Here is a 22,283-nt window from a genome sequence, read left to right as displayed (position 1 = left end):
GTAAACCAAATAGTCTTGTATCTGCAGTACCTAGAGTATACTAACCATTTTTGTAAATTGAGTATATTTCAATATGATAAAGTTAACATAAAAATGTGTAATGTCGACAGCGTATGGGAATGAGTGCTACAGATAGCGTTTGCACCTGCTGAACATTTTTCTAGAGTTTCTCAAATTTTCTCTACACTTAAATAATTGTATTCAATACATCCTCTTCGCTGATTTTTGATTCGCCGTGACTCGCATAAGCGTGATAATCTTATCCGTGTGCTGTCTGTGCGGTTAAACTTTGATGTCTAAACGCCAAAATCATTTTACAGTCACACCGGTCGTGAACGCTTTAGTTATACCGTCTTGTCCGAAATCACATGACTGTAAGCTCAATAGTAGCAGCTGTAAACGCGGTTCTTTTTTCTTTGGCCTTCGCCTGCACCGCCACTACGACACGGCAACGCACACGTTATTATTTTAAACTCTGCTCTGCGTTATTTTGATCACCGTCCAAAACACCAATACGTTCTGGTGCTCATCATTTTGGTAGGGTTCCACATTTCCTTCTCGTTCATCGACACACCGCTAAGCCGAAATTATAATTATTATCGCGTTAACGGCGCCGTGCATCGCGTGTATCCACTGCAAGTGAATATTATTCGGCATTCTTCTTTCCGACATAGTTCAAGTGGATTTTCAAACTGTTTTGATGTCTTTGTGCTACATAGTTGGACTTCGTAAGTATACATAAGTATGAGTTATTGTAATAACATTTTGAGTGTGGAGTTTATTAACTTTCAATTACATAGCTATCATATAGTTCAATATCGATTTTTGGTCCTTTGAACCGGAATGATAGTCCAGCGGTGGTTCGCTCCCTTTTTGGGTCTATCATATCTAGCGTGTTTGTCCCGCCTGGGCAAGTCCGGGCGAGTGGTAAGGGAGTGGAGTCATAGCCTAAAGGAAGTAACCATATTTAGCTATATTTAGTCCGGTGGGCTGGCGTTACCACCTTTAATAGCCGCTTGAATGTTTGTCCATAAAACAAAAAATGCGTAAACTTTATTTAATAAAATATCATTTTAACACTCGGACGGCGCACCATAGTAAAGATATTTTTAAGTGTGTCTGGCGTGTGGTAAGCTAGTAATTTTTCTCCTTCGCCGTTTGCAGAACGCTGTAAGGGTAAGACGTTGTACAGTGATAATCACGAGCAGACGTCTGAAAAACTAATGTCGTTGTACTATTGAGCTTGTTCTATACATTTTCGGCCATTAACATTATAATATTGTTATTATTATCTATTATCATCATCATCAGAAATACTGCGAATATTATTACAGGCTGGAACAAAATGAGCAGCAACGACGGAGTGACCGAAGACGGCGATTTTGCCGATTACACGTGCCGTGAGTAACGATAATTTTTGTTCTCAGTAGCTGTTAAGATCCGCGACTAACATTCGTACGACAGCAATAACGGTAACTGAACAATACCGGATTTGGTGCAAAATAAAAACTATTACACTTTTGCGATGAGTACCCGAGCAAATGCCATAAGACCGGCATGAACGGGCGAACCCTTAACTGTGTTGGATGTTTGTTGTGCTTTTGTTTTTTAATTTTTTTACTACTAAAATGTGTGTTTAAATATTTTGAGAAAGTCTGTTTATAGTGTCTATATGTTAAACTTTTAAATATATATTTTTTTTTTATAAAAACGGCGTCGTTGGCGATAAACAATAATTCGAGTCGAACGCCAGCTGGTCTCGGATTGTTTGAATTACAATAGGAATATAAATCATAAATTACATTATTTTGGGAGCTGGTATTTGCAATATTGATTGATGGTAAACAATAAAATAAAATGGCACGGACAGATTAGTTGGGTAAAGTGAAAAACCACCCGTTTACATTCATCAGTGTTGCTCGGAGTCTTACTCATTTGAATGTATGCCAAAGTTAAAATATTTGTTCTTTTATTATTGTAGGCAAAATCTTAATTACTATGTTAAAAAAAACAATTTTGGTGGTCAAGTCGTTTGATCAGTTTATTTACCAATAAAGTAATAACTATACAGGTAACTTCTTCGACCTACTAATTTAAAATAGCATACACCATATTATGCGTTACTGAGGTCATTGCCGACTCTAGACACACATCGAGCAATTTTATATTTTATGTTATAGCACTTGAGATCTTTTGGCAAAACTTTTAACGCATAAAACTGTATAATCACATGCACAAACGTATGCAGAACTGTAATATTGTTATGAATATAAAATAAAATACTGACTAAACAGTAAACACAGGCGGTTAAGAAAATATAAAAGCCCGAAACTGCTCGAATGAATTGCATGGGGTAGTGTTCCACTCCATTTGACTTTCGAATCGTTTGTTCAGTATGCATTACACTTAATAATGTTGCTAACGATCGGGATTTCTACTTGATTCGTTTGTATAAATTCTTATATAAGGTTTACGAGTCTCTAGAGGATGAAAAGCCTATAGATCATTTCTACCCAATGTATACATACCTAGCAAAAGCGCGTTTTTTATTTTATCAAAAACCGCGTTGGACGTCATGATCGAATGTACACCAAGACTGTAAATCATTTGGCACAACACGTTCTGTTCGATGAAGGAATATTAAGTAATATTGTCTAAAGACAGTACAAGTACACAATCACAGTGAAAAATCTCAACGGGCGGTCTGAAAGAATTTCACAAACCACACTGTAGGCACTATTTACATTCAGATGTTACGTTGTTTGTATACTTAATAAGTGCAAGTCGGGAGATACGGATTTCCGACACTAAATTATACTATAATAATTTGTTCGTATCCAAGTAAGTTACTTTCTTTTCTTTAGCACGATTTGTTGAACACATTATGTTACCCTTAAAACCTGGTAAAACAAATGTTGGGTTCAAATGCTATTAAACACTTGAGTAGAGCTGATTTAACCGAGCCCTGAGGTACATGTAAGGATTTACTATAGAAAATAAATATTTAGTTCATTTTTGGTTCTCTAGGGAAAATATTGTGCGCCTACTTACACCATATTTGATACGATAATATTCGAAGTTACTCAGTGCGTTTTATGTATTAGTTGGTCGAATCGTATTTTATATATTTTGTACTTTTTAGTACCAATATATTCAATGTGGTTGTAATTAATGAAGTGCATACATCATTTAAATGAACGCTTATCTTTTACATAATTTAATTAATTCAACGACAGCTCGTGTTCAAACAGATGAGTGAATGTACTCAAACATTATAATAGTGCCAAAAGAAAGAATGCATATTTTACATTGTGCAAATTGCAGATGGCGAGAAAGATCTTAATAGATATCATTAATCATTATTAATTTTTCATTTGTTCGAAATTAACAGTATTCTAATGCTATTTTTTATATAAAGCCATAAAGGTGATCAATAATTTTGTTTTAATTAGAATTTAACGTAAAAAACAATTAAGTACAAAATACAAATTATTGGTTATTCAAACGTTGTTTTTTTTTTTTAAATCACTTATTAGAAGAGTCTATGTTTTTAACCAAAACCGTGATTCGCTTGCTTCGATCCAACAATCCAAGATCTATAAATACAATATTATGTGTTTTATTTTAACATTAATTATTTGTTGTAATTGTACTTTGAAAACGTTGGGGCATACAGTTAGGTTAGGTTAAATAGGCTAATTACATTTCCAAAATATTTGGTTCGCAAATTTTATACTTTTTTGGCAAAGCTCCACATTTTAACTATTTAGCAGAAAACAGTTGTATAAATCGGTTTGATTTTAGCCGGACGAGAGCAAAATAATTGTTGAAAAATAAAGCAAAGTATGAAAGTCTTAAGGCTTCATTGATTGAAATATTATTTGGATAATTTTCAGATGTATTCATGTCTTCAGTTGTATGCTGTCGTGACTATACCGACTGGCTCCGGGCTCAAATCTTATTCTTACCGCGTCCCGCATCCTGAAAGGCACGTTATCTCGTCATGTGGCTTTCTTTGTATGTTGTGTTTTTTTTGGCATTTTTTACATATTTCTCTTTCTTTAAGGAATCAGCCAATTTCAAATTTTATTTCGACGATGGCTACTTTTATTTTTCGGATTACACGGTTGTTAAATTTGTTTGTTTCTTTTTTTCGGTTGAATAATTGTTTTTCATTTATTGCTAATTTTTCAAACATATTTTCTATTGAAACGTTGTGGATTTTTTCAATTTCTCGTGCTTTAAAGACATCCTTTTTCCGAAATTAACTTCTTCTCTTAGTATAAAAAATATACTAAAACCTTGTCAAACTAAATGTTATGTGCGCCATCTTCTGCGTGTTAGGCTACTGCAAACTTGTCTATTCTTTTAAAAGTAGTTTGGACTATAATATAATATAATAATAACTAAAGTGTTATTTCATCTTTTCAACCGCTACTAATTCTAATGACAAATCGGCCATATAAAATATTATAATAAACAATAAACTTAAATGCAATAAACATTTACATTAAAGTTTGTATGCTGAGAGTTATTAAGTTTTATCTTATTATTAAACGTTAATTGCGGTTATGTGGAACGGTTGTAAAATAAATTAGCTGAATGTAAATGATTATTTTTTTTTTAAAAACATCATACAATTTTGTGTCATATTTAATCTTTTGGCATATTATTATTTATGTCTGTAATATAGCACTAAAATCACAAAATGTCATGTTTAAAATCAAAACATTTTGTTTTATGCTTATTTTTTTTATGATTAAAAAAAATATAGGTATTTGAATTTACTTCTCTTGTAGGTACTTAATTTATATTAATGTCTATTTAGAACATCTTAAAGAATTCCATGTAATGACTTAGTTTTGCATTTCTAATATTTCTACCTGCAATTCAAAAAATAAAAAGAACACCAATGTTTGGAAATATTGTACTTTAGTAGATAATAAAAGTGTTGTAAAGCGACATCTATCGCTGCAAAAACTATATTGTGTTATTCATTGTTCATTCTAGAGCGCGTTAGGCTACTCACATTCGTCTATGGTCATTCAATTTTGCTACTTACTTAACAAGATATTTGTTATTTGCTCACTTACAGATATGTGTACTTGGTAGCACTTGTGTGTGTACTATTTGTAGTATTATTAAATTAGAATTTCAACTTAAAGTTGTATCGGCGAGAATTTTAGAGCGTTCTCATCTTCAGCAATGTTATTTTGTTCAATTGAACACAATAATTATTAAAACTTTGAATGGACAAAAAACTGTCAATTTAGTATTTTTTTAAATATATAAATATAAAGCATAGTTTGTAAGAAGGAAGTAATGCACCGTAATATTACTTTTGGTAGAGTTTTCAAAAATATTGAACAAAAACGTTTTTAAAAAATGCAAAGTTTTGATATTTAATACCAATGTATAACTTAAAATATTCTATAGTATGATTATTGATTAATACTAAAAAGTTTAAAGGAGAAAATCATAAAAACATTAGCATAATTATTAGTCTTACACAAATTATGTTTCATTCACTCTTTATAAATAGCATTCTGCATTGTACTACCTATATTACAATGTGTCCAGACACCTATATTTATTATTTGTATAATATAATATTATAATGTATATTTTAACTACGAATCATTTGTTAAACCAGTTTTAAATAAATTAAATCATATTGAATTACTTCTATTAAGTCTGTGTCAGAAGCTTATTGAGGAATGGCAGAATATGCTGTCGTTTCTACTCCTGACACGGTCATTAATTAATAATTACATGACACTCCATGTTAATATCGACGTCTTATTTTGATTTAACACAAACATATTGTGACGTAGGTACATTAAAACTGAGAAAAGAACTTCTCAATAGTTGTCCAACAATTTCCTAAAATGTTAACAAAAACAGCTTTAAATTATTTTATGTACGTTAAATTGGCCTTTCAATTACAATAATTACATACATTTTTCCAAGCCGAGTAGAAATACATATTAAGATATATTAGAAATTCAAATGTTAGGTTTATGATTACGTTTACAACGGCAAAAAACTAACTAGTTGCGTTAACTAACTTAAGCTTACCAAAAAGTGACGTTTAACTTTGTTTACAAGACAGTTACTAATAGTGAGGCTACTATTATTATTATTAACACGACAAAAAATACATTTATCTTCTCGAGTTATGGATGTAATTAGTTGCGACTTATCTTCAGTGTGCGCTTTGTTAACAAAAACATTCAACGAGACGCTAGGCATGTTTCAACGTTAGATTATAAATGCAAAGGTCTACAGAAATAAGTTAGTTATTCAAATATGAGATTGGTACGACATACGAGATTACAGTAGTCCTCGTTCGATTAAAATAATATTCTATATGTCGACTTTTTAAACCAAAGTAATCTGCGGTACACATAGCTTTTGAATTCAGAAAAAGTACGTCGTCGTCATAATATGTTACGAATTACCGTTGAGTAGGTATTACTTTCTTTAGTCTCTTCTTGTCAATTTAAATATTATACAATCATCGAGAATAATATATTATTGCAATGCCATGGCTTAAACTTTGACATACGTAGTGAAGGCGTATCCTAGGACTTTTCTACTCCCATCTCTTCTTCCGCATACAATTACACACTACTGTATTTTTACCATGCATGATTGAGAATTCTTTTGATAAATACAAAATAAGAAATACGTTGCCGTATCGCCCAATTCGGTTCTATAGTATGAAATTAAATTACAGCAAGTCTTGAAAGTTTATGAAATAAATTAATAAATAAATACCTAACTGGAACTTTTAATGAAAAAAAAAAATCAAGTTAATCGATTCAAAACTGGAACGGGATTTAACCTTTTGACGAAGAGATTTTACGGAATTAGCAAAAAAAGGTAAAGCTACTAATAACACATTTTTGATTTAATTATAATTTTAGATACCACCGGTATTATACCGGTCAGGTTAAGCCATGGCGAAAGATGTAATATTAAAATATATATATATATATATTAAGAGCGTCATAGTGCATTGTGTGATATCAGCAACAGCCTTAAAAGTCTGCTTTAGTAAATGTTAGTATACGTTAAAAAAAACAGTAGAAAAGATAGCATTTTATTTAATTTCTAAATCGATTATAAATATCAATAAAATCGGCTAAAAAATAAAAAATCTTAAAAAAAGAATTATTAAACATGTTTATTCAAATTGAAAAACTAAATACATTATAATAGTTTTACAAAACCTAACTAATTAAATCATAATTATTAAGAAATCAATAAATAAAATCGTAATAAAAGTCTATATATATATATGTATAATGAAGGATATCGAGTAACCGAATCAATACAGTGATGCAATTATTACACCATATTGTTTAAGAAAAATAGTAGGTGTAAACTACTATATTCTAATCGTAGAATATTTTTAAATAAATGATTTATATGATGTTTTTCCAGTCGTCTTGGTTAATTTATCACCATCATATAATCCCTTGCAGATCAAGACGTGTAATGATCATAGATAATCGATCCAATCGTCAATTTTAAAATATACAGATAAGCTGGGCTATACACAAAAATGGCGACCGATAAACTATGACGAAGGTGGTACCTTTGTTGATGGCGGGAATTCCACATAAAATTGGTCGCCATGCAAAATCAATGAACCAACTAACAGACTATCTTATTTTTCAGTCAGTTTTTTGAACTTGGGGCGTTATATCAGTAGTATTAATAAGTTGTTTTCATTAATTATTATAAAACACAACATTTTATTTAACAAATTTTCGTAAAATTCAAAAGCCTGGTTAATAGTTATTGTGTCTGTGCTGTCTTGAAAAAAAACTGGTGTGGAAAAATGGTATTTCTGCTCAGTAGAGTTAATTGAATTAAGTTTGAGAAAATTTGTTTTTTTATCTGGGTTGTTGTTTTTTTTTTATTGTGGTAAGCGATGGTACACGATTTTGATTAAAAACACAATGTTTAACGAACGGGATGCTAAAAAAGTACGTGGACTATTTTATGACCTGTTAACTCATTGACATCTTATGGAAAGCGAAAACACAAGTAAATGTGATTAAAGTACTTGATGTACTTGAATTGGTATGACAAAGTAATATTTATTCCGACTAGATTAGTGCGCTTGTCGACTATTCTAGTTTTTTCGGTTTTTATTACACTGTAAATTTGTTTGTGTTATTTATAAGAAAATAGTGAAAAATATGGCTGACGTTTCATTTATCAAGCGTTTATGTTCCACTATTAGGTATAGTTAAAAGTTCGAGAGTTCTAAGTCAGCAAAACTTTTTAGTTTTTATTATCATAATATGCTTCGTTTAAGATTTACTATAAATGCGTCAACTGTACAAAACAAATTTCTAATATATTTAAAGAGTACTTACTATTAATATAACAATTATTTTTTTAGATCAGCTTCGGATTTCAATAAATGTAGTTTATTAAAGGGAATTTAATAATAAAACGTATATTAAAACTTAACACTTTAAACTTTTTTATTGAAAATTTTGTTTTACATAAACGTGTTTTGTATGAACACAAAACACTTAATTAAATAAAAAAAAAAAACAAGAAATCATTTTATAAATATATATTTTAAGTTATCACAATTATCAACACAATTAATTCAATTAATTTAATACAATTTATACAAGTATACAACGTTATGATAATAAGCAATTTTTACAAAAATGAACACAATGAGGTACAAAAATACAAAGTAATAAAATATAAAAACAACATCAATCACACATATTAATACAATAATTTCAAAATATGTACAAAGATATAAACAAATATACAAAACATATATAAATATATGAAACAAAAATACAAAACACATAAAATACAGAAATATATAGAAAAATACAAAGATATATAAAAATATATGACAAAACAACAACAATAAGTCATATTCATAATGAAAATAGACGTGACAAAGAAATTCAATTGTGATAGTTTAGTTTGCAAACTGGTTGGCAAAGTTCTCGTTGAATTCAGTTGTATACTGAATGTAGTTATTATCAAAGTACAAAAGTTGAGAGTCATCCTCTGCGTTATTCAGTGGGTGATATGCATTTGACGAGCTACAAGACCATATTTGTAAAAAAGAATTTCAATTAAATTATGTACAACTTTTAAAATGTTGTCAACGTGTGTGGCGCAGTAGATAAGCTGAAAACCGCCCATTCCCATTTCCGGTACACGAGCATATTATGCTCTGTTTACACGGAGAAGGTGTACTCAGAGACAAGCAATTTACACATGTTTCTTTTTTCAGGTCTAAAGCAAAAATCGTTTTGGCAGTTTTCTAAAAAGTTTCAATTTCTTAAAATATATATATTTTTTTAAATAGTACCCATCCATCTGCGCCTTTGGTCGTATCTTTATTTTGAATAAAAGCTGTAAAAGTTTAGCATACCTGGTGCTGAACGGGAAAATATCAGTTACAGCTTTTAGTGACGAAACTCTATTAGTATCGCCCTGGTCCTCCTCGTCGTCGCTTATCACGATGACGTCCTCCTCGTCGTCGCTTATCACGATGACGTCCTCCTCGTCGTCGCTTATCACTATGGCGTCCTCCTCGTCGTCGCTTATCACGATGACCTCGTCGTTGTCAGGCAGACTTTCTAGTTCCTCGTCTGAGGAATCACCGCTGTCATCGTTTACGTTGTAATGGCGAGGGAAAAATTTATACTCGAACGAATCGTCAACGTCATAAGCGGATCTTCTAAAAGAATTATTTAAACAATTTAAACAGTATTTATACGACCGGAGGGAAAACAAATAACTGTTTTTCGTAGTGCGTTATCAGATATAAATAACACTTTGTTATTTGTAATAAACTTTAAGTCGTTTAAAGTAATTGATATTTGAATTTTGTTAGTTATGCGTGTGCGCTGTATATTATGTTGTTGCTTGTTAGGTTATCTTATTAGATAGTAAAAATGCCTTTGAATAAGGCTTATAATTTCCCCTTATAGTACTTTAATTTGTTAACAGCTCAGTAAAAATCAACAGTTTAACCATAATATTTCTATTACAAAAATAATGTTTAATGATTAAAATATAAATAATTAGATAAAAGGGATCCATTTAAATTCGAATTGTCGATGCACAAAATATTATTGAGATAAAATTTCAAGAATGGCCCGTCATAAACATAAAAGATAATCAATATCCGCTCTGAAAATCAGCTGCTTTCAAACTATCACCTTGTAAGTATATAATATAATAATATGAAGGTATGACACGATTGTAAGAATTGTTTTCTAGTCGATACACGTATATTCGGTTAATTACTTGTATTTTTTTCTCTGTGAACGATCTTCTTCTTCATCGTCATTGTAAATTGGTCTCTTTCTACTCGATGACCTGCCTTGGTCTGAGTTTAAGTAGTTTTCTACGTCGTCCGAGGCTTTATATCCGTGAAAACTAATTATACATACAGAATGATTGTTTTTTAAACACGTTTTTGATTTATTTAGTCGGTAGCTTACTCGTGTCTTCGCAACACGTATACGGTAGCCCTATTAATGCTATTCTCGTCGGGCCATTGAAAAGACATACTAGGTGATGACATTTTCGGTAACGGAGTATGTGGCTTTATACTTAATATATAAATATAATAAAAATATATCAAATAAATTTAGCATTTACTCAATAAAGGTACTACTACATCTTACAAGAAGTTACCTGAAGACGAGTAAGACTGCTCGATTAAATGTACTTCGGATGTCCACTGAGGAATTTACAACAAAACAAATATTATTAATTTTTTTATTTACGTGTACTATAAAATGAGAATAAATGAAAAATAAATACACTGTAGTGACACAACAAAATGATTTTAAGTATGTTATTGTTACAAATAAAACTACAATGATCAATAGTGTGAAAATAAATTACTATAACAACGACGGATGATTTAATATGCTTGAATAAAACATTTATTTATATTATGTACTGGTTGTTTTAAAATAACAATCTGATTTCAATGAAAACGGATATTTTTATTATAAGTCAATAATATTAAAAATAACAACTTTTTTCAACAGCTACTTTATAATAGCACAGGAATCATAACTGTATTTTTAAAAAAATTGATATTGGTCGTGATTAATAAATGTTAAATGCCTTATATGAAGTATTTAATTAGCTTCTATATCTTTTAGGTCCTAATATAAAAAATATAAATCTTTGGCTTCCAATATTTATACACAAGATAAAGAGGCTACTATATATCTATTTATTAAGTACTTCTGTAATTTAACATTTCTCAAAAAAACCGTACTTACGTCACCTGTTCACTATGCTTTCTCGATTCTTTGTTATTAAAAAAAAATATATGAGATTGTGAAAATGTATGAGAATATTATTATTTTAAAAAAGATAGGTAGCTGATCTTTAATTAGATTAAAGTTAAATGAGAAGAAGTGACTTGTCCGTTTTTCTGGATGTAAAACTAGGTTTATCGAAAAACCGCCTTATATTGTTTGTAGTCGATAAGTTTCGTAACTTTAAGACAATTATATTAAACAACATAGTTAAGTAGTATTTTTTGATCGTTGATAACTAATTTTTTATTTTATTATTTCTTCAATAAAATATTATTGAAAAGCTGTATACAAAATATCTTCTAATGTACGTTATAAAATATATTTTTATGTTAAATGAAATAGTGAAAAACGTTGTTAATAGATATGATGTCCAACAAAAATAATTTTGTATCCCTTTTCCCAATCCAAATAAAAAAAAATTAAACCTAGTCCTGCATACGCAATTAACCATTTATAATTTATAAATATTTAGTACAATAAATATATGTAAGAACCCCTAACATAGTATAATAAAAAAAAAATGAATCTAGATTATTACCAACTCAATAAATACTTACAAAATCGAGTTCTTCGCTAAAGATTTCAAATGAATTACGGGTAACAAATTACAGGTAACAAGAAGGTATAAAAAGAAGGTAATAAGCAAATTTACTAAACCATTCAAAATTATTCTATTACATGAAAATTATAATACTTAATACACAGAATAAAATAAATAGTTTGTTTATATCTTTTTTTGTTTTCGGGTTAATAGAGCCAGCAACAACTTAAAAATAAATAGTCACTAATAACATAATTTATACCAACTATGACAACTATTAAATTGTGAGTAATACACACAAGTACAATTCTAAAACAAGTTCTTAAGCCGTTAAAGCGGTTCCTCAGCAATTACAATAGAATTTACGTTTAAAGTTTAGGTATTTTGATTTTCATACAGGTATTGGTAACCGGAGAACCGATAAAAAACGTTAGGCCGACATAAAAAGAACTGCTGAGACCCGCAAAAGTTGAAATGTATCTTTTAAACTAACGAAAATATATTAAATTCCTTCTATTGCGTCTATACTTGGGGTCATAAAAACGCAATAAGAGATAACTTTATAAATACAACCATATTTTTTTATTAGTCATATAAATGTTTACTTATATAAGGCGACCATCGGGATGAACTTAATATGATTCTGATTTGTTTTTTTGTTTACAATTCTCGAATTTGACGACAACGCTAATTATGAATAAGTGGCAAAGTTATATAATGATTAATTGTCTGCTCGCATAAGTAGGTGTTTGTAATTAGAATTTAAAATTATTATATATTAATAATAATGAATGATAGCGTGTTCTTAGTTACTTATTCTTATATAAATGTATATCGCAAACAATAGTTGAATTGTAATATTGCGATTTTGTCCTACCAAATCGAGAAAATAGACTTGTCCGTTAACGGCGCATTACAAATGATAACTATACAGGGTGATTTTTTTATCATAAGCCAGTCAATATCTCACTGAGTTTATATAATTATTGAATTGTTTGTTTTCATACTGCTATTATATAATGTGATCTCAATTTTACCCAAATTATTATGTTCCTATCCCCCTCCGGCACTAGTTTTTTCGATAGCAACTTTCGAAACTTAAATGGTAACGTATATATTTTTAAACTTTTTAAATCAAGAATATTTCACTTAAAATGTTGACTGGTTGATAATCAGTTTTGGATAATTATTTTTAAAGTTATAAAAGTTTAAAAGTTAGCACGGGAGGGGAAGTGCGGTTGGGAAATGCGCGCAGATAAAAATAATACTACACTGCATCTTTCCTCCTGACCTAAACTTGAAACTTCAAAAATAATTATCCAAAGTTGGTTGTCGACCAGTCAAAATTTTTAGTAGAATATTCTTAATTAAAAGAGTTTAAAAATTATATACGTTACCATTCAAGTTACAAAAGTTGCTATCAAAAAAACTAGTTTGGGAGGGGGATAGAAACGTAATAATTTATGGAAAATTGAGATCACATTATATAAAAACACTATGAAAATAATTAATTCAATAATCATATAAACTCAGTGAAATATTGACTGGCTCATGATAAAAAAATCACCCTGTATTGACAAATATTCTAGTTGGCACTGCCAAGAAGACTCTTGGTTTTCAGAGAACAGTCAATAAGACGAATAAAACAAAGTCCCCGGTGGAACGCTTAAGTTTAAAAAAAAAACCGTTTTTTTTTCTGTAAAAATTTAACAAAAACCTTATTTATTGTCAGCGCGCTATTTGAGAATTTATTATTATCCATCAATCTCATATATTGATAATCTTTATGTACCTATATTTACTATTATAATTTTATGATTATTGTGATAATCTATTATTCCACTACTCGGATGTAGTGAACGGCATTGTATGTACTTTAAATAAATAAACCCAACTTGTCTACACGTCGTACATATTTTGTTGATGGAAATCACGAAATGATCGGAAAGTCGCGACGGATTTACAATTTTTTTTTTTTTTTTGGGCTGTATAAAAAACCGAAAAAATTCCTCTTAGCAAAATTGGAGAACCTATTTTTTTTTTTTTTTACTGATAAAGAGTGGACGGTTGAAGCGATAACATGGCACCAAACGACTTAGAATAATAATATAAAAAAAAAAAACAAGGTGCGCTTCTGCTGTTGCCTGGGTGACGATTCGGCGGCGGCAGCGGTATAGGTCCAGGACGTTTATCCTGCCGTCGGCTTGTGTAGTGGGTTTCGCGCCTCGCGTCGGGACTGAACGCGCTTATAATTGTCGCCTCCGCTTCTGTCCGCCCAACACTCGTGGCCCTCGGCCTACCACACAACAACCCTTTGTAAGTATAATATAAGTATAATTATAGTAGTCAAGTAGTATTTAAGTACTCTCGCCCGAAGAATACAACACTCGATTTCAATAATCGTTTTGCCGTTCTAAGGTACACAGTTTAGTTGTACAATAAAATTAAAAATTAAAATTATTATAATATGTTTACAGTTTTCATTTACACTTTATTTTTCAATCGTATTCTTGTACGTAAAAAATACCAGCAAATTTATAATTGCGTAAAATCGTTTGTCAGTGGAACGGGTTTGTTGTCGAGGCTTTTTATTCGACAAAAAAAAAAAATAATAAATTTATCGGTCTAATAAGAAATTATACACTGACGTTAGAGGTGTTATTTGAATTTTTTTGCATAAAAAATATTCAACGAGAATAGTTTTGGTGACTGATTTATTATGAATTTTCATAAAAACTTGACGGTTGGATCTAATTTTTCTCATGACAATATTAGACTTTTGTTCACGTTAATTTTGATGTTTGCTCTGTGGTCGTCTGAGTCTTTCTAGTCCAAAGTAGTAAACATACATCATGTTATGTCGTAAACTAACGTGTACTACATTTTATAGAGTAAGTTTAGCAAGAGAGTTATAGATATAATATTTGTCAATATTACTTGTTGTAGGCTTGTTGGAAAAATATAATGCTAAAAAGTTAGTTTAGCTTAATAGGTACTGAATTATCATAAACGGGACTTATTAAAATCTAGTGATAAAAAACTGTGTAAATGTAGGTATAAAGTATAAACTACAACTGATTATCAGACATCCTCTTATTGATCAGTTCTTTCAATATCGTGATTTAAACACAGCTGATAGTATAATCTCACTCTAACAACAGCACGTGTCTCTAAATTTGTATCCGAGGTGTCATCCTCTATTATATTTTGTAGGTTGTCTGGTAAAATTATGTAAATTTAACAATTTCCGCGCGGTTTACGTGACATAAAACCTTATACTAATTTATTCATTTTCAGAAAAAAATAACTGAAATAAATATTGAATTGCTAAAGAAAAAAAATATGTATGAAATAATCCATTTTTATCAACAAATCTGTAACAATCTTTACCTGTGTACCTTCTACACTTAATTTTAAATTTTAACTTAGAGTATTGATCCTTTTTTCATTAACTTTAATTTTAAAAACTGCTATCTCTTTAGATCGACTTTAGCAAAACATTTGGCCAATACCTTTTTTCTGGTTTCATTAAAATAGTTTGAGTGTCACAGAGCATAATAGACATAACAACAGTACTGCTATAATTATATGTACAGGTATTTCATTTACTTGGAATTCTGAAAATTAATTAAATCTAAATGAAATACTCTCAACGTGTATGTTTGTATAGTTATATAACATTCGTCAAAGATCAAATTACTTAATTATTCAGTTGATTGATTTCAGTCGATTGCACAGAGCTGACTATATTTGCTTACTGAATGTATTTGTTGATAAAATATACATACCGTATTATGGATAATTAATTATTGACATATTACTTGATTATTGCGATGCACGTAAATTATTAGAATTTAAATAAATGTTACTAATGATATATTTTAAACCACTACACCGATTTCTGCATATTATAGCAAGTTTATAGATCAGAAATCGTACCTGATAGGTGTTTTATCTGGCCAAAAATATAAAAATGCATCTCTACCCCATCAAAATCGGGGAAAACATCAAAAAAGTTTTACATATTATATTTAAATTTTGAATTATGGCACGCTATACATATTTTAGAAATAAGTGCAATTAGTTAAAACCGAAAAATATCAAAAATCCTTTCCTCCCAAAAGGGATGGAATATTTTCTCTAATATCACTTCTGGGCGTATTTCTAAAGCTTAAAGTAAACAAATTAGACAGAAAGTAGATAAGGTGGTGTTATAATTTTTCAAAAGTCTTCACTTTGACTGTAGTAAATTTCTAGGTTGCTATATGGACCTATGACTATCAACAGGTAAACGAAAAATATTTTCATTATGTTGTTTATTGCTATCACGGGCAGCTAATTATTAGGAAAGACAAAAGATCCACCTTAATCGTTACACACCCTAATTATTAAAGGCTTAAAGGCACATTTTCGCCTTTACAGTGTTTTTATCGTCATTTAAGAATTTTACCATCTACTGATTCGTATCAGTAAATGGTAAATCAGAGTTTACCTGAAAGTGATTTTATCACTTCAGTTATAATGATTCCTAAAAGCCTGCGACCTACCCGATTCAATATGACCCATTCCTACTACACCTAGATCTCAAAAGGTATCTTTTAGGCTTCCTATAATATAAACGTTTGATTGAACGGGATGTTAGCAAAGTTCAATAGTATGATTAACGGCTATAGTTACATATAAAAATGTTTTCTCATAACGGTAGGTATACAGCAGCGCCTATTGTTCCAGAAACAAATAGTTATTGTACATCTAATATTATATTATGCTGTTCAACATACATTGTTTGTATACAATTCGTATTGTATTTTATATTTAATCAATAATAACGTATAACCGTGCAAACATTGCTAACAACTCTTTAAAATGTAACTTCGATTATCCATGTTTTTTTATTTAAGTGTCTTTCTAATGAAAATGTACAGTAAATTCATGCGATATGTCAGAACGATGTAGATCATGATTGCCAGGTTCAGTCCATGTCCGAGGCTTGTGCAGTAGATATTAGGTATCATTTCCATCTAATCCGACCTAAAATAATTCAAAGGATTGCAATAATAATATATTATACATACTAAACACATTATACGCGTCGACAAATTACATAATTAATTTCCCCTCTGTAAATTAGTGTTTTATTGCCAACTTTATGTTTAATATTTAGCTTGAGTATATAAGTGTTGTTATAGGAGAATTCCAGTTGGGAATTTTCACGATGCTTCTTGGCATTCCTTGCCGTACTCGCCAGCTCTTCCAATAATGGCAAACCTCGTCGAATACTTTTCCCGGGAATAGAGCAAACAAAAATGATCGTCATCAGACGGTGTATATATTTTTTATTTACCTAATACTGCGATCAATAACCACACACTTTCAATCTGTACACCGGGCGCTTTTGATGAAAATTCTAAAAAACCAATATCATCATCAACCGAGGGCAATTGAAAATTTGCTCGCTAAATTGGTATAGTTATTTGCAGCTTTACCGGGAAACGACATCTTACGTTCTATTATGTTTATTTCTGGCTATTCACCAGGGGACCGTCAACGGAAGTCTCGCTGTCATAATGAATTCCGAGATCACATACTGTGTACGGACGTCCGTTTCTGTCCGTTTGTACCTATTAGGTTGTGTAAGATAGTACCTAGAGAGTACACATTCTATATATTGTATACACTTTTGTTATTTACCGTTTCTCAAAGGGTTTTCCGTGTACTCTACGGACCGTGACTTCTTTTATCACAACAGCTACTCGCCTGTGTCGTGTTTTTTTTAATTTTATTGGAATTACTTCGAAAGCGTTTACATTGTACGAGGCCGAAGTGCATCCGTTCGCACGACCTTACTGCGGCTTAAATGAACACATAATGCATTTTCTTTGAAAACATTGCATTTTCTTATGTACTCCGGTGTCACGCCAGTGATGTCTGCAAACGACGAACTATCGCAAACCGCGTTTTATATAATATTTATCTTATTCACACTACAAGAGTATCTGCGCGAAGAAAACACAATGCGTCGCACCGGAAAAAGTAGTTGGTTTTTTTTCCTATCAGATTGTTCTATCGCAGTTAAATATAATATCATCAAATACGGTATTGCTTGTATATTTTTTACATTCGGCTTTTGCGCGTCGTTTTCATAAGCTCAATTTATATTGTGAGCGCTCGTGTATTTTTTTTTCTTCACTTTTTTACTTTTTTACTCGCCAAAATGTCGACATACGCGCGTTATATTAGCATACATTTTAGACCGTTTAAGAGAGACAGAGAGAAAGATAAAGAAAAGCGAACGGGTCGAACGACGGCGGGCTTGAGACTCGTTCCATCAGTACGAATGGCAAATAAAAAAAGGAAAAAAAGAACAAAAATATTTTCAAGACCGTAAGAAAATCGTTTTAGGCAATCGCGCGCAATTGGTTTGACGTGCAGCCATTCCCGGTCGGGTTAAATTGTCTCCGGGGACCGACGAACCTCCGTGGTGTTTCGAAACGATTAAAAATGTACAAGCGCACCTCCCCACAATGGGGGGGAAAAATAAAATTATACACACCGAGTTCAAGATAGTGTGTTTGTAACGAGGCCCGGCCACCAGATTTGCAAACGGCGATAAGATAACGGCAAACGCGTTTTTTTTTTTCATTTTTGCTACAGCGGGTGCCGCACCGTAACAGTTATTGTTATACTATGTACACACGACTATTAAACGGATTATAAAAAATTAGTTTTGATTACGACCCGAAGAAATTGTTTTTAACGCGTCCGCGTTTGAGAAGATTAAAGTGTGTAAAGTGTGCCAGTGAATTATAAACGAGACTGATTTGGGTTGCTCTTACTGGTCTGCACTCTCGCATGTTGTTACCGCGACAAGGAAATATCCATATTGATGAATTGTTTAATGTGTTTAGATATTTTTGTAAAAAAATTTGGTGGAAATGCACGTTTACGGCAAACTTTTTATCGAAATTACAATCGAATTTTAAAACTTCATACTTATAAATTAGCTAACAGTGTGTACAGAGTATGTTGTAAATTTGTATAAGGTATATTTGCAGAGCTTTTAGTTACACTTTTACCCATTGGCTTTGTCAACGTTTCGGAAGTCTTCAAAGCCTCCCAATGCTGCTTGTAGACCTATATAATCACTGACTCATTGAGTTTACAGACAACAGCGAAACGAACAACATCGTAACCAGCACATAACACAGCTCTGAAGATGGACAATGAAAGACTTCCGAAAAGTTGCCAAAGGATATATTATATAAGTGTAACTAAAAAACAATGATGATTTAATCCCATCTTACAAATAATTGTTGTGTGAGAAGTATAAATTTGTGATGGCATCAACATGTAGTCTTGGAACAGCTATTCATATAGTACCTATATTGATGTGAGCTACTGAGTGATATCAAACAAAAAAATGGCAAACTTCTTGAAAATCTTTGTGAATTTAAAATTTGTACCTATTACATTTTTAGTTGCGAATTACTTTGAAATCATTCCGGCAAGTTTTGACATTTAAATTGTTGACATAGTTTATATTATTCGTTACTGGAATAATTACTTTATTAATAATTTTGATATATTTTCAAATAATATAACAAAAGGCTACGAATCGGTATAATTTTCAAAGAAAAACTAGAGTCAGGGGTTGAATGGGTAAATATGATTAAATATAGTGGTTGTACTTGTAAGTTTAACGACGGCAACATTTTCGTTTTAATTTGGTTGATAATTAAGAATATGTTCACAAACAGTTTGGAATAAAATAAGTTTGAGACAATTCCCTGGAAACCATACGGGTTACATAACTGAACGTTTATACTTATGTATAAATAAATATATATATTTATTTATTATATATATATATATATATATATATATAGTTTACATTGTAAGATTGGCGGCCACAATTCGGTTGGTAATAATCATTTAATTCTCAAATTATTTTTCGTATTTTACATACCCTTTTGTAATTAATACAATTTTGGTAATTATATTTAGGCTAATCATTACAACGATTGATGTATTCTAAATGTATAATCATAACCGATATTGTCTTGTGTTTGTATGCTGCTATTGCTGGTATCTAAATAGAATTGAAATGCGCTTACGGTCGTTTTGAGTAAATCGCATTGGTTTTATATCTGTCGACTCTCTGTTACTGGTTCTGGGTCCTTCGCGGCTTGTTAACTACTCGAACTCGAAAGCTATTTAACAAAAGCAATTTAGAATCGACGGGAATGTCATTCGGTGTGTGTATTGCATTATTGTAATGTAACTTTGTCGCCGTGAACCCGTGAAGACGTTGTATAGTGCACGAAAAGGGAATTATTGCCGTCGTGAGTACTATAATATATCCATAAAGGTACACCATCTTATTATATGGTGTACAATATAGCGGCATTCCTAACAGTCAGTAGTTACCTATCTATAAACGTACATGCATTAGCTTTGACGTCTTAAACGCTTTACTATCTGCCTAAAGCCGAAATTATATTAAAATTGTCGGCCCAACGACCAAACTGCATATATCACGGGCACATTAAAAACAGGGGCACCTGCGTTCAGGGTGTTTCCACATGATTAAATGATTGTTTTTATGTATACATATCTACACATAATATATAGTTTACTGGAAAATAAAAACAATTTATTTTATCCGAAAGGTGGCGTTGGATTTCATCACGTCCTTTTTGCATTATAATACTGTGCGCCAAAGTGTCCGGTAACGTTTGTTCGCCTTGATTGTATTGAATGGAAAATGTACCTTTATCCTCCAAATACCGTTCGTAGTAATCATTCTTTTTCACTTCGTTTGATCAGTACATATTATACGTGATTCTGATGTATTATCTTTGTACTAACTCTGAAATCCAGATGTCGACGCAGTTCGTTGTGTTACCTGAAAAAAAAAATCAAAACAATTTTATTCTATCGGCGAACCGCTGTTGTTTAAATTTCATCCAAGTATACAAATATTTGATTTCCAGAGATGTGGCTTTATTATTGTAATAGAACTGAAAAACCTGACAAAGTGAGTGCTTTACTGTTGACGAGTCAAGGACATAGCTTTTTGGGTTATTTCAAACAAACGAAAAAATCCTATTTGTTTTTTCAATTAAATTGGCTTGGAATTATAAAACACAATTTCATTCAAACACCCTTGCAGCTATAAGAGAAACCAAACGTTTTTAAAACATCTATCTCATTTCATTTTATTTGAAATTCAAATAAGCTTTTAATATATATATTCTCAGTAGTATTGGCGTCTATACATGTAGCATAGGTCTCATCGATACCATTATTCCATTATGTGTTCTCGACCAATTTAAATGGAAGCTATGCAAATCTATGCAAAATAAAACTCGGTTAAACAAATATATGTACTATATTGCTATGGTTTTCGTTTGATCCGACAATTTTTTAACGATAAAAAAAAATCATTCACAAGAGAGGAATAAATTGTGTATTTCAACAAATTGTAAATTAACTGATAAATATTCTAAGTGAATCAAAGCAATACTTTCGATGAGTAAATTCCAAGAGTAAATATTAAACTTGGTGTTATGTTAATTTTTTAATTTTCTTCGAGGAATATTTTTTAAAATTTTCTTTACAGCACGATGGTTTTGGTTATTAGTTTAAACGAGGAAACGCTTAAGGTTAATGACTTGAATAAATGTGTATTGTTGATAGAGGAAATGTTGTTCACTAGAATGCGAGTTCCTAATCACGGGTCAGCGTCTACAGGCCCTGGCAAAGTTTATGTAGTCAAAACTTGGTAAAATGAAATCTGTTATCCCAGACTGACCGCCAGGGCAACGTTTAATGGATGGGAGTAATCACTTACATTTAATCCCTTTAACCCGGATGTTTATGTTCATCAACGTTGTATATTTATTTAAAACTGATTATATAGTGCGGCTATTAATGGATGAAACTTATAGACTTAGGTTCTAATGATTTTTCTCAAATTATGTTTCAAATTTTTTATTTTGTGGTATGATCGTTTTGAGTTTATTTTCCAATTATTTTGCCTCCCGTTCGAGTGATTTTATTCTATTGAAAAATTGTCCACAACTGTACATTGTATGTTTTTCCTTACTTATATAATCAGTTATACCATATTGTCTTTATTTGTTTTTTTATGTGTAACTCGTACGGTTCCTAGCCTTTTTTGTATCGCCGTATCGGGTTTCTAAGTGATAACAATGATAAAAAACGTTTACACTTTACATATTAATTACACTGGATGTCATCCTTTAATGGGATGCCTAGTGACAGACTCAACTGTCGAGAGTGAGATTTACCCAGGATGCACTGCAGTTTGGATATTGATAGTATAAATAATTTAGGTAAAATCTGGCTATTTTTTTTCCAAAGAAAAGGAA

The 22,283-nt window shown here is 31.0% G+C and overlaps 1 protein-coding gene across 3 annotated transcripts in view; it reads left to right on the top strand.

The window, feature by feature from the left end:
* Nucleotides 1-559: 559 nt before the first annotated feature.
* LOC126833316 (Kv channel-interacting protein 4) overlaps nucleotides 560-22,283 on the top strand; it is a 62,347-nt gene continuing 40,623 nt past the window's right edge. For 2 of the 3 annotated variants that reach the window (XM_050564577.1, XM_050564575.1), the window contains exons 1-2: nucleotides 560-728; nucleotides 1,335-1,400. In XM_050564577.1, coding sequence (XP_050420534.1) covers nucleotides 701-728; nucleotides 1,335-1,400 — 94 coding nt within the window. In that variant the 5' untranslated portion in view covers nucleotides 560-700. Of the gene's footprint in view, nucleotides 729-1,334; nucleotides 1,401-14,108; nucleotides 14,206-22,283 lie in introns of those variants that run through there. The other variant, XM_050564576.1, reaches the window with a different exon arrangement.

The sequence above is a fragment of the Adelges cooleyi genome, unplaced genomic scaffold (assembly GCF_023614345.1).
Source record: "Adelges cooleyi isolate 19-005CV unplaced genomic scaffold, UGA_ACOO_1.1 ACOO_flye_CR_arks_rails_tigmint_CR_PRNA_2, whole genome shotgun sequence".
NCBI classification, from domain to species: domain Eukaryota; kingdom Metazoa; phylum Arthropoda; class Insecta; order Hemiptera; family Adelgidae; genus Adelges; species Adelges cooleyi.
This window is presented reverse-complemented; position numbering and strand designations above follow the sequence as displayed.